We start from the raw sequence: 15,828 nt of genomic DNA on the forward strand, positions 1-15,828 counted from the left end.
GCTGGAGGAAATATGTTTAATTGTTATGATAGTATCTTGCAGCAACAGCAGCAGCATTCACAGGGAAGCAATAAAATTCTGACAGGAGGATATATTTCTGAAGTGTATCTAAAAGTCATGAAGAAAGAAAGAACGCTGTACAGCAGAGGATAGGGTCCTTTGTCCTCTCTGTGGTTACAAAATCAGATAAGGTGCATTCAAGAAGGAACCACATCTGAAAACTGTAAAAACTAATTTTGGGAAAAATTTAAGTTTTGTATTTAACCCTTCTGCCCTTCTTTGTTCATTTTTATCACCTTTTTATTAAAATATGTATTATTATTATTTGGTGATCATTTTGCCTGTGTTATGACTAGTGGCATGATTTTTGTGCAGTAACTATTCTTTATTTTCTTTTTTAAATCCACTGTTTTTCTCTCACGTCTTTTATCCTTTTATGCTACTTTTCTCCATCTGGTGACCTTCCTGGCCAAAAATGTCCACAGAATGTTAGAAAAATTCTCAATGAACGACGGACACTGAGATCGATGAGAAGACACAAAGTAATCAAACATCTTGTTTTCTGATTCTTTTTTTTGTCTTCTCATAAATCACTAAAACAACTTTGGAGCAGCTCAAAACTACCAAACATTCAATCATTTTAAGACTCTTAACCCATTAAATGCCAGTTCAGTTATTTGAATAATTAAAAATTCATTAATTACGAAGAAAACATGAATTATTTTCAACATACTAAATATTAGGGGATGAGTCTTTGGTGGTGATTAGCAGCAAAATTGATTTGATTGCTTAAATTTTTTTAATCTATTAGATACTCCTGCTGGGGATCTTCGTGGCCATAAATGTGCCATTGACTTCCATTAAAACTACATAATTTAATCTCACAGTCATTCCAGTTGAAAATAATTTGTTCTTCAATGTCAGTATTTTATTTGGAAGAAAAATCCAGATAAATCACATTTTCACTGGATTCTACCAGATTCAACTGGTTTCCCATCATAGGCAGATGCAGGAAATCCTGGAATTTTTTGTCAATTATGTAACGTAGTCGTGGGACTACCAAGTAATTTCTTTATAAACGTTTAATCAGCATTTTCTTTAGGGATGCACCACAGCCACATTTTTAAAATCTGAGTACAAATGTACATTTGAGTTTTCACAGATACGAAGGACCGAAATGAATACTAATAAATTCCAGTAAAATTCACTGGTAAGGCGTGTGGACCAGAAAGTCAGATGTGACAACTGGTTAATTATGTGATAGGTTATATCAAATGGGTCATCATGCAGCCATCCTCTAAATGTAAGGCTTAAAAAACTGTCAGAACCTTCATAAGGAGGATAAAGTATTTTTTGATGGCACCTATATCCCCAAACTGAGCTTCCCTCACTAAGATGGGGCCAATTTTGGATTTTTAAAACAGCACCAGAAATATTTTCTTTGTTGACACCTGATGATAAAATCTATTTATTAATCTCTGAATTAACATGTTAATTTTGACAGCCCTAGTTTTTTTGTTTGTTTGTTTTTTGTTCTTTTTTTTACATTGGTGTTGGGTTGTGTAGTATTAGAACACTTTTATGAATACAGAGTATGAGCACATGCACATATATCGGACTGGTATTTGTGCACCCCTAATTTTCAAAATCAGCAATTATTTACACACACACACACACACACACACACACACACACACACACACACACACACACACACACATTTATACACTTAGTATAAATAACCAACATCCTTGATTGAACACACTCCTACGGGGCCCGACTAAAAAAAAATCTTTCACTTGCTTTTACAGTGTCTGGATCAGGTAACATGCAGGAAGGAACACAAACCTGGCAAAACAAACTTGGTGTGAAAATTGATGAGAACAAATGGGATCGTGCAAAAATTATATCAGGATATAACCATGACAGATTGTTAGTTTAAATTTCTCCACCAGGAATTGGGTTCTCAGCTTTCACCTCTCTGTCAGCAGGGACTTAACATTTATCGTGTTTGGCTCGTCCTAAGATTTGAGCATATGTCTTGCAAAAGCTGAGAAAATGCTTGGTATTGCTCTACATAAGAATCATAAATCCTGTGTTCTTGAATTTTTCGGGACATCCCAAGAGAAGATGCTCTTGATGGTGCTTGTTTTAACAGACTGTATGACAGGGATCACCACTCCAGTCTTCAAGGACCACTATCCTGCAGGTTTTAGATGTTTACAAATGTCTCCAACACACCTGATTCAAACTAACTGGATTTCCATAAGCTTGTCAATTTCTGCAGAAGCCTGTAAAAGACCCATTTGTACGAGTCAGGTGTGCTCAAGCAGCAAACATTTAAAACCTGCATGACAGTAGCACTTGAGGACCACAGTTGGTGTGCCACATGAAAGAATCCCTGACATGGATAACCAAGAAGTTTCTCACTAAAGCAACCTGGCATAAGCTCATCAGGAAAATTTGCTTGGCCTCCCCTCTAGCAAAATATGAAGCCCATATTGCTAATTTGTGTTTGCATGTAAAAACAAGTTAACAACGTTAACAAAAAAGAAAAAAAAGACAAGCCATTATCAAATGTTAATTCTTTATTTGAATAAGTAAAAAAAGGTGCAGGTATCACAGGTGTCGTCTGTTTTTGTTTTGTTATCGTTGTTGCATGAAAGTCACTGTTTTTCTCCTAAAACATATTTACATGAAATATCTTTGTTTCCAAACAGTCTAATTGTTTTTAAATCATGTACAGAATTGGCATCTAAACTGGTGATTAAACATTTATTAAAGTGCTTTTTTTTCTTCTTCTACATTTGCAACACAAAACATCTTTACATTAGCGATACACTGTACAGGCCTGCGTGTGTGGTGATGTGTCGGGCAACCTGCTTAATCAGCTGCACGTCTGTGCAGGTGGACTGCATCAGAAGTTGTACAAGTAGTTCAATTAGTTCATTATTTTGTCTTTGAAATACAATTGAAACTTGACATATACAAATAAATAGTAGTCATAGCCAGGGCTATTGCATGCAAACATCAGCAATTATGTTTCTTCAAGCAGTAATACATTTCATTACTGGTGGTGCATCTGAGCAGGGTGCAAAAGTTTCTCTTAGTGTTTCCTTACATCATCTCTAATCAGTGTGTCTTTGCTGTACTCCTCTGTCGTAATGAAGCACACTACACAATGCTAATCAAAAAATCATTGAAATATCTGACCCGTGTATTAAAATGAAAAGGGTAAAATTAAAAAAATGGAAAAAAGTGACAACAATAAAATGAAAAGCTACTCCTTGTCCATTTCCACATACTGTGAATGGTTGTCGGGGGATTTGCTGTGAGTTTTACTCAAATGGAGCTTGACTGCATGATTACTTGCAAATGTCCGACAGCAGAGCTTACATTTGAACTTTGAGTCAATGTCCTCCTCTGCGACCAAAGCCTCGTTAGCTCTGACGCTGAGGGCCTTGGACAGTTCTGGCTCTTCCACCTTTGTCTGGTGCTCCACTGGCATTTTGCACATGTCTTTGATTTGGAACCCGAGATGGGATTCCAGGTGGGAAATGAATGCGGCTGGTGACCTAAACTGGGAAGCGCAGTCATTGCAATAGAAGACTGGGTAACCTGTGTCCATGTTCTTCAGGAATTTGGTCCCTCCTGTTTTCCGCAGTTGGTATTTTACATTTGCTAACCAGTGGCTTATGGTGGTCATCGACAATCCGGTGAACTTGGAGATGTGCATTCGTTCTTGAGGGCCGAGATCTGAGAGCAAATACTTTCCCTCGGAGGTCTGGAACAGGCTGGAGGCGAACTGAGCTTGCAGGATGAGAAGGTGGCGAGGATTCCAGTTGGACTGTCTGCCTTTGCGCTTGTGGACGGAGTATACCTCGGCCGACACGTCCTCAAAACGCCTGACGTCTGATTCCAGTTTCATGGTGGGAATCCTGGACGGTATGGAGGGTTTCGGTGTGGTAGCTTTTGGAAGAACTTTAACCATATCTGCAATGTCAGACAGAGCATATTTCTGCAGCATCGGGGTGGAGGGCTGGAGCAGCAAGGAGCTGACCTTGCTGTGCTTAGATTTGGTCAGGTCTATTGGCTGGTCATCACTAACAAAGAGAAAGCTGTTATTAGGCCGGTTTCTTAAAGGACCTCCGAGCATTAAAGCCGGTTTCTCATTGGTACGGTTAATCTCAGCAAAAACAGATTGTGTGTGTGCAGATAGTTTATCTACTCTGGAGTTGTTGGGCTTATTTGCTTTTCCTAGATGATTGTTCAGAACTGACTGTAGTGCACTAAGAGGGTTTATGCCAAGTATATCTGGAGTGTCACTAAGAGGCTCTGAAGTAGTGCTGCGTCCATTGCTGGCAGTGGGGCTCGGTGTCTTGCCTCTGTCAGAGAAATCTGGGCTCAGCTTCCCTTTGATCGCTTCGCTCCCTTCATTCACACAGTCTGCATCAAGCTTTGAAGAGGAAGAGGAATCATCCTGACAATCGCTGTCATCATTCTCCACCAGATCTAACTTAATATTCTGACTTTCTTTACCATCGCTAATGCCAACCTTTTCTTTTTTGATGTCCACATTTTCATGCTGTCCCTGGGGAGCCTCAGCTCCCACAACACTGTGGTACAGCTTCGCCTTTGGGGCGATCGGCCTCAGCTTGTGGTTAAATGTCTGCTTGAGCAGAGAAGGGGGAGACGCAGATAGAGGGGCACTTTTGATGATGCCAGAGAGCTGATAAGCAGCGTGAATGCTTGGGTAGGCACTCCAGCTCGGGGTCCCTGTTTGAGCTTTATTGATGGCGGAGGCCACTGTATTGGCTAAAGATTTAAGGATATCCCCTCCTCCACCTGAGTCTTGTTCAAGATCCTCCTCACGGAGATAAGGGTACTTAAAAGCCCCATTCCCTGTTTTTTGATCCTCGCTGTCTTGCTTGTCATCTTTAGTTTCAGTTTCTTCCATTTTGTCTGATGAGCCTTCCCCCTGACTCTCTGTTTCACTGCTCCCAGGTGATGGATTTTTTGGAGACACTTTTTCTCCCTCAGTGTCACTGGCAGCGGGCTCGGCTAAACCCTGGATCTTCTCTACGGCCAGGGGGTCGAGCGCTAACTGCTTGCCCTTTTTTGAAGCTGAGTTTGTGACTTTGATGAAGTGTCCGGTGACCATCATGTGTGTAGTGAGTTGCTGCAGGGTGTCATGGGAGCTTCCGCACTCCATGCATTTGAGAATCTGAGACTTGCATGTCTCAAATTGCCACGTGTAACTGGCTCCGTTCTGATATCCATAGCGGTTATTGTTAGCATTAGAAATGGTGGCAGCACGCTGTGCCTCAGTGAAGCCGGATACTCCGGTCGTAGAGTCTGGGGAGCAAGGTCTCGTTGTTTCAAAGGCCCGTTTCTTGGCTGGTGGCAGTAATTTGGGTGTGATAACTGGAATTGGCTCTTTTAAAGGCACTTTTTGGTAATGCTTAGTTTTAATCATATGAACACTCAGATCCTGCAGCGAGTCAAAAGAATGGCCACAGAACATGCATTTTAAAACTTTCTGCGCATCCTCTTTACCCTCCATGTCTTGCAGATTTCGTTTCCTGGATTTGGAGGAGGAGGAGGAGGAGTTGCTCTGCTTGCTGTGGTTGTTGTCTTGGTAGTGTCCAGTCTTGTTCATGTGAACGGTCAGCTCCACCAGCGTGTCATAAGCAGCACTACAGTCCTTACAGCGGAAACGGCTAGCCCCAGTGAACACGGAGCCACACGGTTTGGTGGTCTGCCTATACAGGTGGACAGAGCTGAAAAGGTTGGGTTTGGATGCAGGTTTTGGGGAGAGAGTCTGCTGCAAGGTCTTGGAGAGTGCATCCTGGTGCCAGTCAAATTCACTCTTGGTGCTTCCATTGGTGCTGTCACAGTTGGCTTTGCTGGTGTTTTTACCCATTTTCAAATCCATCCCGATCCCCGTCCAGTAGGAATCTGACAGGAAGTTTGCATAGGCTGCCCTCATTTTCTCCAAGCTGCTGCCCATCTCGTCTTTAAGCTTTGAGCTGCGACTTTCTTCTTCTCTGTGGCTCTGAGGTGGTGATGAGGTTTTGAAGTCTGAAAGTCTGTCGCTGCTGTCGCTAAGGCGCGACTCCAGCTCTGCCTCTTGATTGGAAAGGACACTGATAGGCGAGTTCTGGTTGCTGAAGGTGTTGGTGCTCTTGTTGTCCAGCTCTCTGTCCTCAGACATTTTGGGGCTGGTTTTCTCTGAGCATTCCTCTTCAGTCTGTGGATCGTTCTCGCCATCTTCTTCAGTGATGCAATCCTGGAGGGCAGCATCTTCATCAGGCATGTACACTGGAAATGGTACAGAAGAAAAAATAAATTAATATACAACATTTAATAACTATTTTGTGTTTTTAAAACATCATTTTCAGTTTTTAACATTTATACAATCCATACAGTCTAATCCATTTAAGTCATCATAATAGCCACTGCTCTGTGCTGTGGGAGAGTACAGGCAGACATAATGCCTTTACTAACAGACTGCTTCTAGTGGAACAGCACCATTTGATTCACGACAGGCCATTGACTTAATGCTGTGTCCAAGGCTTTCCTGGCCTCAAGTTGAGATGTTTACAACAATCATTGGCTACTGAGTGACAAAAGGAAATTGATTCTTCTGGGGCCTGTTAAGTGTTATTGCAAATGACCTATTCTGCAGTGATTATGGATGCCTCAAAACTGCAATCAAAGTGTGAGCCTTCTGTTCTGGAGAGCATCTTAACCTCCCTCAAGCTACATGCGAGGAATAGAGGAATGTAAACTCAGACCTCCCACATCAATTCAGGAATGGCTTAAAAGACTTGACTGATAAAAAAAGAGAAAACATTAGTTTGCAAGAAATTCACCGATGACGGCAAAGTTTTAATATCCTTTAATTCAGCATCAGGGAAATGATTCTATGGACAATAAAAAACAAAACAAAAAGATGTTGCAAACATAAAAAAAAAGCTGATTCAGTTTCCACAGTTGAAAGAAGTCAATTATACAATTTCCAAAGATTACTGGCAATCTGTCACGTCGTTATGTTTCCCCCGACAGTCTGATGAACAGCAATTACTTCTTTCATTATTCACCTGTTTGTTCCCTCAACTCAGAGAGCACAAACATTATCACTTCAATTAACAGATAATTAAACAAAAGAATTTTAATTGACACGTTTCCCATCATCCAACTAACTAGTGGAAGCTCTGACTCAGCATGGCAGCAAAGGATTAAACACGATGACTTCTTCAGGTTTTTTTTAAATCAACATTATCACCACTGGTTTTTACTTCTCTTAGTAAATGCAGTTTGTCAGAATTGTCATATCTGTGATATTTTCCACCTCACAGTCATGCTGGAAAATGTGCATTTTAGGAGAAACGGTGCAGATGTGCTGCATTTTAAAAATGAATAAGACATAACAGCCCTGTCCAGGCACTTCTGTATTTCATGTGGTTAATATTTCTCTTCTGAATAGAAGGCACTCTGTGAGTGGATGGCTGCAGCCGAGCACTCAGGCATCCCACGCTGGGCGGCCCGGAGAATGTCTTCATCGTCTTTGCCTTCTGAAAATAAGACTTTTTTTTCTATCAATATTTTACAAGTGCCTCGAGAGAAACCCAGAGATAGACTGCCTGCCAGCTAATGGACGGAGATGGAGATGAGGTTCGGACTTTCAAAACAAACACAGACACACACACTGAAGAGCCCCGATGTGCCGTGACCCTGCTCCACCGCAAGAGGGAGGTTTTCATTGGCCAGACAAAATCAGTAATGGCCCCCAAAACACCCTGGATGCAAAGAGGAGAGAGCTGTCAGGAGCACAGAGGTATGTTTTATTTATTATCTTATATATAGTTTTCACAGTGAAGGAGAAAAGCCACTGCTATGACAAGCTCCCAGTTCAGCGTTAAAACTGGAGGGATGTCCAGTCCAGCGGTGCACTCTATAAAATAACTTAAGTTAATGTAAAAGAAATTGTGGAGAAAATTTCCACCTAAATCTATTGCTTTAACTGACTGAGAAAGAATTAATTTGATTTACCTAAATGTAAAAATGCTGTATTAAAGTTACAAAGTAATGAAAGACATTCACGTCTGCTGCAGTACTTCATTCCTCTTCGCTGGTCGGTGTTGAGGTGTACAGCCACTCAGTTTGTGGATGCTGAACACTGAGCTAGTTGTTCCGGTGTTAACATTAACTGCTTTAACGCTGCTGCTGGAAAATGACTGTTTTTACTTATTTATCTTTTTTCTTTTCAGTGTAAAGTTTTATTCCAACAAATCCAGTTTCTGTGTTTTTCTTTCCTACATCTGACCCCAGCTGGGGGTAAATATACAATTAAATAACATTTCTGATAAATAACTTAACTTTGTTTTGTTGGATCAACACAATTAAATCATGTAATTGCACTATTATCAAAAGCAGTAGTAACAACCCTTTAAAATTAAATGAAGCTCATCCGCCTGTCATACAAGCTTAAATAGGAAGATAAAGTCAGTTCCTGGTTAATATGTAATGTTTACACAACTAGCTGGACTAAACCATGATAATTAACTAACGCTAACCCAAATACCCAAAAGTTGATCCAGAATATTAACATTTAGCTCAACTAATGATTTGTAACTAGATCAAAGTATTTGATTAGGTGGAAATTATTTCCAACATTTTATTACCTTCACATAACAAGTTATTATTTTGAGTGTAGCACATTATACTAAAACAACAAGATTTAAAAGATTACTTTTATTTAATAGAAGCTACATGTTGGACACCCAGTTGGCTTTTTTTGAGTGTGGTCAGGTGGAAACAAACAGACCAGGTTCTGAATATTCCACATGCCCTAAAAGATTAACAAAGGGGACTGTTTTCATGGAAACAGCCACTTAAGTGAAGTTATATCACTATTAATGTGAGTGTCCTTATCTCGGTATTTGAGGATGGAATTGACAGAGATTAACAGCTGCCCTTCCTGCTGTTCTCTGCCTTTCTATCAGATGCCCTAAGTAGCAGAAATCCAGAGGCACCAATTAACCTTCTGGAAGAGATCAGTCCAACGTACCCGCATGCCTGACTCCACACCATTTGTAACAGTGCTTTGCTAGCTCTTGATCTACCACGGTGCTGCTGCCACTCTGAGCTGCATCGTTTTCAAACTCAGAGACAAAAACACCTCCAGAAGATGTGTTTCAGAGCCAATGCTGAACAAAGAGACAATAAGCTTCACAGAGCAGCATTAATAAAAGAATCTGAATGTGTGCATCATCTCCTGAAGGAAGAATGCATATTTAAGCCATGAGAGAGAAAAGGGAATGCCTGCTTTAAAAACGAGGCCAAGTGAGGCAACTCCTAGCCTGACCAGCCATACAAAACAAGACGCTGGCATGCCTTGCCTGAGATTTAGCATGTCATAAACTGCTGTAAAGCCTCCAATCTGTGTCAGGACAAATTTATATCTTCAGACAGAGATATGCAAATGTCAAAAAACCTGAGGTGTCCATCATAAATCAGGTGGCTGAAGTGTTTATAACCTTTATCCGTTAGAACAGACTCTTGGCGTAGTGAGGCCTGGATTTACAGAAGCTGCAGCAGCAGCCTGTTTCTAAGCCAAAAGACTGCCCCCCCCCCCCCCTCCATCCAGAGAAACAGCTAACTGCACAGAAAATTACAGATCATATTCAGAGCTAAATTCACATTAATATTGCCAACTGGATCAGTGCTAAAAGCTTACATGACAACATATTTATGCCTCAGCTGTAAGCATTAGTATCTTCATAGACTACAATCCCCCCGTCCAAAATCTGTCCATCATTTTTACAAATGTATGTGACAGCTGTAAACGGGTATTCTGTTTCTTACATTAGCATGCCAGAAAAAGCTTTTGCAATGGTGAGAGAACATCAGCGTTTATCCACTGGAAGGTCAACAATTCCTGCATTAATCTGACAAGCCACAGAGAGTTAGCAGTCTGAGTAGCTTAGCTAATGGACAGCTGCAATACTCATCGCAGGACTCCGTGAGTATCCGAGGTAACACTATCTTCAGAGAAGATTGGGTAATTCATAGGTGCTAGTGACAGGTCTGCACGTCTGTGCCACTTTCCCCCACCGCTCTCTGCTTGTCTCAAGCTACAGTTTTTGCTGCTCGCAAATCAATATCTCTTTTTACTTCTCATTGATTGCCTAGCGGTGGGACCAACCTAAGCAGGACTGTTATGACATTTCTAGATTTCCCCCTGTCCTTGGAACAATCAATTACACGCGCATGGCAATCAAAACCTCTTTGCAAAATGAACCTGCTCCATGACATTTTCATCTACCGGATTTATGCCATGAGATAGGGAGGGGAAAAAAGAGAGGAAGAACAGGAGGGAAGTGAATAGGCAGGTCAGGATCAGTAGAGACTCTGCAGGCTGCATCAGTAAGACTGTTTCTGACATGGAAGCTAATTGTGTCTGTACATCCACTTAGTCTCCGCACTCATCTGTTGTTAAAAATTGGTGTGAAATGTCAGTCAGAAAGTACTGGCAAAACAGAACATAATTCCACCTAAAGTTGGGAGCTTGCGAAAAAAAAAAAAAAAAAAAGTCAGCCTGATGTGATTTCTTCTGAGCTATCATTAGAATGAGGAACACACGCCACAAGGTTGAATATTTGACAGTGATAACTCAGCGAGAAGCACACATCATGATCAAATAGCTGCATTGTCAGACATCCTGATGATAGTCTTGATGACACATCTGAAGTTAATTCTAAACTGAATCACATGAGAAATGGTGAAGACCTAATTGTGAGCCCCGAAGCCATCTGTAAAGATCTGTAAACACCTCTCTCTTCATTGTTCCCTGTCAGGAAACAGCCTCCTTGGGCCCAAGGACGCTGCAAAGTAAAGACAGAACAATCACAGCCAGGCTGCTCCCTTTGACGACATCTGTCTGGAGGTTAATTGATATCACAGAGCCAGCAGTTTTTTGACTCTGCTTTTAAACAGGAGTTTCTCATTAGATTCCAGACGATATTTAGAGAAACTAACGGCAACCATCATGTTGTATTTAACTTATTAGAAGCATTGTGGCAAAAATAAACACAAATCATGTGAAGGGTGCTGGTTTAAACCAGGACTGCCAGAGGGTCCAGTAGGCCCGCAGGATGAATTTGGTAAATATGAAAAAAACATAAAGGATATTAAGTGTAATATTTTAATAAAAGTAACTGTAATATTTTAGGAACAGTAACTGTAATTACTAATGTGTCCATGTGAGGTTTATTTTTTTTGTTTAAATGCCCTGCGATGGACTGGCGACCTCTCCAGGCCGAACCCTGCATCGCCTGCTAGCTGCTGGGATAGACTCCAGAAAATGGATGGATGGACGTTTAAATGTCAAATATTTCTAAGGCAGGGGGACAACTTGTTCTATATTTTCTATCTTTCTGACTTTATAGAACTGACATGAATTTATATTATGAGGTAAGTCAGGTCAGGTGGTCAGGATTACTTCATACATGTGCAAACGTACATGTATCGTGTATAATCATTTAAAATAACTTCTAGATCTGGAAACATTACTCTGATTATTATGTGAAATATTTCACTCCCAGATAGGATTAAATGTTTGGTGGTTTATTGATCCATTGTGATCTGAAAGTTATAATGCACATGTAAATGAATAAATATGTAAAATAAATTAAATATGAAAATAAATAAAAAGAAAAACAGTGAATATAAATACAATGATAAAATGTAAATGTAATTTTTATTTTCTGTAATTTTCTGTGAACTTTAAAAGTTATAAAAAGATATAGAATTATATATATATATATAGATATATATGAATGTAGGAATAACCAATAAAAATAAATAACATGAAATATGTATAAGAATAGAATAACAAAATGATGTAAATGTGTAATTGAGGAAAAATATAGTTTAAACTTCACTTGTTTTCTTAAGAAATTACAGGTTGTGCATAATATTTTCTAAAAGGATAGTTCATTAAATATAAAAATCTTGATAATGTACTTGTACTTCTTTGTACAAAAACAAAGGGAAAACGTGTAGTTTTCATTAGTTATAGGTTATTATGCAGTTTCTTTACTTGTTCAACCCACTGGAGATCAGATTGTTCTGAACGTGGAACCTGAACTAAAATGAGTTTGACTCTTCTGGTCTAAATGCAGCTATGAACCCCCACAAAGTGGTTTTGTTGGATCTTTTGAGGCTTGCAGTACAAAACCATGAGACGGGAACACTCTTAGTTCATTTTTGTATGCATGAAGGAGATGTTACTTAAAACGCATTATGTACTTCACTAAACACAAGCTATTCATGCAGATAAATGCCTTGCTTTCATACACCCTCAACTTCAATATTTAATAGTCCAATATAATCGAATAAATGCTCAGTTAAAGAAAAAGAAGACATGGACGACTTGAGGACAGATTGTGAACACAACAAATGGCACAATGTGTTCAGATGGACCTAGAGCCAGATTAATATGATAGGATCGCAAATATGACACCATATCCTGCCATCTGGCTGTTCATTTGGGCAAAAATTATCACAATAATTATGGCAATTAATCAAGAATGTTTTCACAACCAACAGTCTGTTAACTAAAAACAGAGCGAAATCTCATGCAGGAATACACAGTGAGCCGACCACCGGGGCATGCTCACTGCAGCCACACAGGTGGGGATTTGTAACTGGGAGACATTTACTGGGCGGCATCCGACCAGATCTCTAGGAGGGCCTTCTCTCTGGCATGACACGGAGCGACGCTGCTCCTTTTGATGCCTGCGAGAAGCTTCTGCTCTGAGATGAATCGGTCGGCCCTCGGCCTAATTGGAAGTGAGCTGTGAGAGAGCTCTGCAAGCTGCACTCCAGCACCTCCGTCACCACCGTAAAGGTGCCACCTCCACCACAACTCACCGAAAGGTCTCCCATCAGTACCAGCATTTCCATCAGCCCTCACAGACTTCCTCCTTTTAAACAATTAGCAGCACGAATACATTTATCTTAATGGTAGACACGAGAGTGGGCGGGGCTACAGACATGGCCTTAAACTGAGAGTAAGGAAAACGATGAAAGAAGGGAGACAGAAGGTGAACCTTTCTGGGAGGATAAGAATCATTTTGATGAATTATAAATGTTGATATTGTCCTGAAATGTGATCCGTTTCTTTAAGCAAACAAGTTCTAATATTTCCAAACACATTTAGCTCTGTGTTTATTTTATGGAGTCACATGCAGTGGCTTTTATGAGTCAGTAAAGCAATAATAAAGATATAACTCATTAAAAAACTTGTTGGTTTTTTACTTACAGACATGTTTATGGCTTGCATAGAGCTGTAAAAATAGACTCAGATCAGATTATAGAAGCTGGTCCTATAGTTTGACCTGAGAAATAGCAATCCCTTCGGGCTCAACTCCTAACCCTAGATTCAGGGTTAATGCATGAAAAAGGTCATGTACAAAAAAATGCTCATGCTAAGAATCACTATGAATGGCATATTTCACCGAGACAAATATAAAAAAAAATTATGCTTAAGATTTAGACAAAATCTTCTCTTCCATTTACGTGTGTTAAACTTTAAATAAATATGTGCAGGAGAGGCTGTGTGTGCTGTTTAGCATCAGCTCTGACTGTCTTGTGCACGTAAACAGACATGTAAGATAACGTTACATGTGAAGAGACTTAAAAGCCTCGGCGTATATTTGCGGGATTCCAGATGATCTTCCAGATGACTGATAAAGTTCCAGCTGGTGGAGCAGAGGCAGGACGGCTTCAGCTCTGCTGCATTTTCCATGAGGGGAGCGGCGTCGCGGCGCTCTGTCACTTGCTTTCTGAGGAGCCTGTGACATGGCTCTCCAGGAGCGACATGATGAGGTCTGATGGTTCCTTTCTGCAGAATAGCAGTTTACCCCTCATTCACCCTTATCAGAGAGCAAACCCATCATCTTACAGTACGCCACTCAAACTGCTACGCATATTGGAGCTGACCAGTCGAGCAAACAGGGTGGTACTAATAAAAGACCATCTTGCTTCGGTTCAAATTTCCCTGATTGAATGTCAGTCAGGAATGTTTGCGTGGCAGCAGGGAGGAAAGTGGGCCATCGTTTAAAGGACCACTGCCTTCAACACATAAGGCCTTTGTTCTGGTTTTATGAGATACTGAGTGAAAGGTATGATGGCCTGTAGTCACCGATTGTTTTTCATGCCAACCAGCCCCCTAAATAAAGAGCTTCTCCATTTCAAACTTGCCTCACCTTTAGATTCTGTTTAATCTGGAATCTGAGCAGCACCATTCAGACTGAATTATCTTCAGCTTTTATTCACAACATTAAAAAAAGCAGCCGGTTCGGAGTCCTCTTCACTCTTTACTGTGGCCTTTCAGTTTTCCCTGGAGAGCAGAAGATGTATACACAGTCCATACAGGCCCTGCATCATAAACTTTGCTTGAACCCGAAACACTGGCCCTGCCAAACAACAGGGGCCCTCCATCAAGGTCAAGCCTGGATGAATCCGATAGTGCAGCTGGAGGAGACTGTGTGTATTCTATTAAAACAATCTGCATTTCACCAACTCTTCCCTCCCACTCTGTCCCTCTATGGATCTTTCATTAGAGTCTGGATGGGCTCCAGCCAAAGCTTCCTTGTACAAGCAGTTTTATGCAGTTTTCAGCAAAAGGATGCTTTTTTTTTAACATTCCAAGTTCATTAATAGTAGATTGCCACTTTTTCCCTTCATTAAATACAATGAGGCTACAGAGTGAATCTGCAGCTGAAGCATGGTACTGTCAGTTTCCAGGGTGTCTAAAGGCTTCTTCATGGCAAGCATAAAGGGAGCGTAAAGCGAGCCAGCCAAACCTGGGGCTGGCTGGGACGAGACAAGCAGCGGTAAGAGAGGTTTCAAAACAACCGGCTCCCTCCTATTCATTCATTTTAATGGCAAATTTGTTGTCAAGTGTCCTCGGTGAAATGATTAGGGCCCGCTGTTTTCTGAAAAGTGCAAACTTCTGAATTTGCCTGGTGCGCATTGTCACTTTGACAGCCCGTTCTGAGAACAATGGCTGCCCAAACACTGAGATGTGCTGAAAGTTTCCCCTCGCTGCTGTTTGTGTGTATTATGCTGTGTTGATACTCGGATGGTGATTAGAATGAAAAAAGCAGCCAGTGAATTGGACTCCCAGAGCAGCCACATCAACCATCAGAAGAGATTGACAGTCACACCACTGAGCCAATTATTTAGCTTGATATGACCTGTTTCTATTAAAACTAGTTAAAGACTGCAGTCATTGTTTGAGTGTGTGAATTAATCCGCTTGTAAAATTTACAGAAAAACAGCAGCATTTAATGGCGGCTCTGCCCATTTAATGGTGCTTTTACAACATGACATAATTACAGACATAATATTGTTTCCATTAAAGTGTTTAAGTCGAGCACAGTGCTCTTGAAAATGCATACAAGGCAAGTTCTTCTTAGGTCTGAGATGTAACAAAAATACTACCTCCGTTTCAAAAAAGTCAGAATGCTGGGTAACAGTACATAACAACAGAATTCACCGATTTCCAAATCTCATCAACCCATATTTTATTCCCAGTAAAGCATAAACAACATATCAGATGTTGTAACTGACAGATTTTATCATTTCATGGAAACATGAGCTCATTTTGAATCAAATGGCAGCAACACTTCTGTAAAAAGTAGTTCCAGGGTGATGTTTAGCATCGTGTAGCATCTCTTCTTCTAACATCTGTCTGTAAACATCTGGGAAGTGAGGAGACCAGTTGCTGGAGTTTTAGGAGAGGAATGTTGTCCT

At 40.6% G+C, this 15,828-nt stretch overlaps 1 protein-coding gene across 1 annotated transcript in view; it reads right to left on the reverse strand.

Annotated features, from left to right (window-relative positions):
- Positions 1-2,575: 2,575 nt before the first annotated feature.
- LOC121652020 (teashirt homolog 2) overlaps positions 2,576-15,828 on the reverse strand; it is a 44,155-nt gene continuing 30,902 nt past the window's right edge. Inside the window, exon 2 of the mRNA XM_042004545.1 lies at positions 2,576-6,321. Coding sequence (XP_041860479.1) covers positions 3,281-6,321 — 3,041 coding nt within the window. The 3' untranslated portion in view covers positions 2,576-3,280. The remainder of the gene's footprint in view (positions 6,322-15,828) is intronic.

The sequence above is a fragment of the Melanotaenia boesemani genome, chromosome 13 (genome assembly GCF_017639745.1).
Source record: "Melanotaenia boesemani isolate fMelBoe1 chromosome 13, fMelBoe1.pri, whole genome shotgun sequence".
Classification (NCBI taxonomy): Eukaryota; Metazoa; Chordata; class Actinopteri; order Atheriniformes; family Melanotaeniidae; genus Melanotaenia; species Melanotaenia boesemani.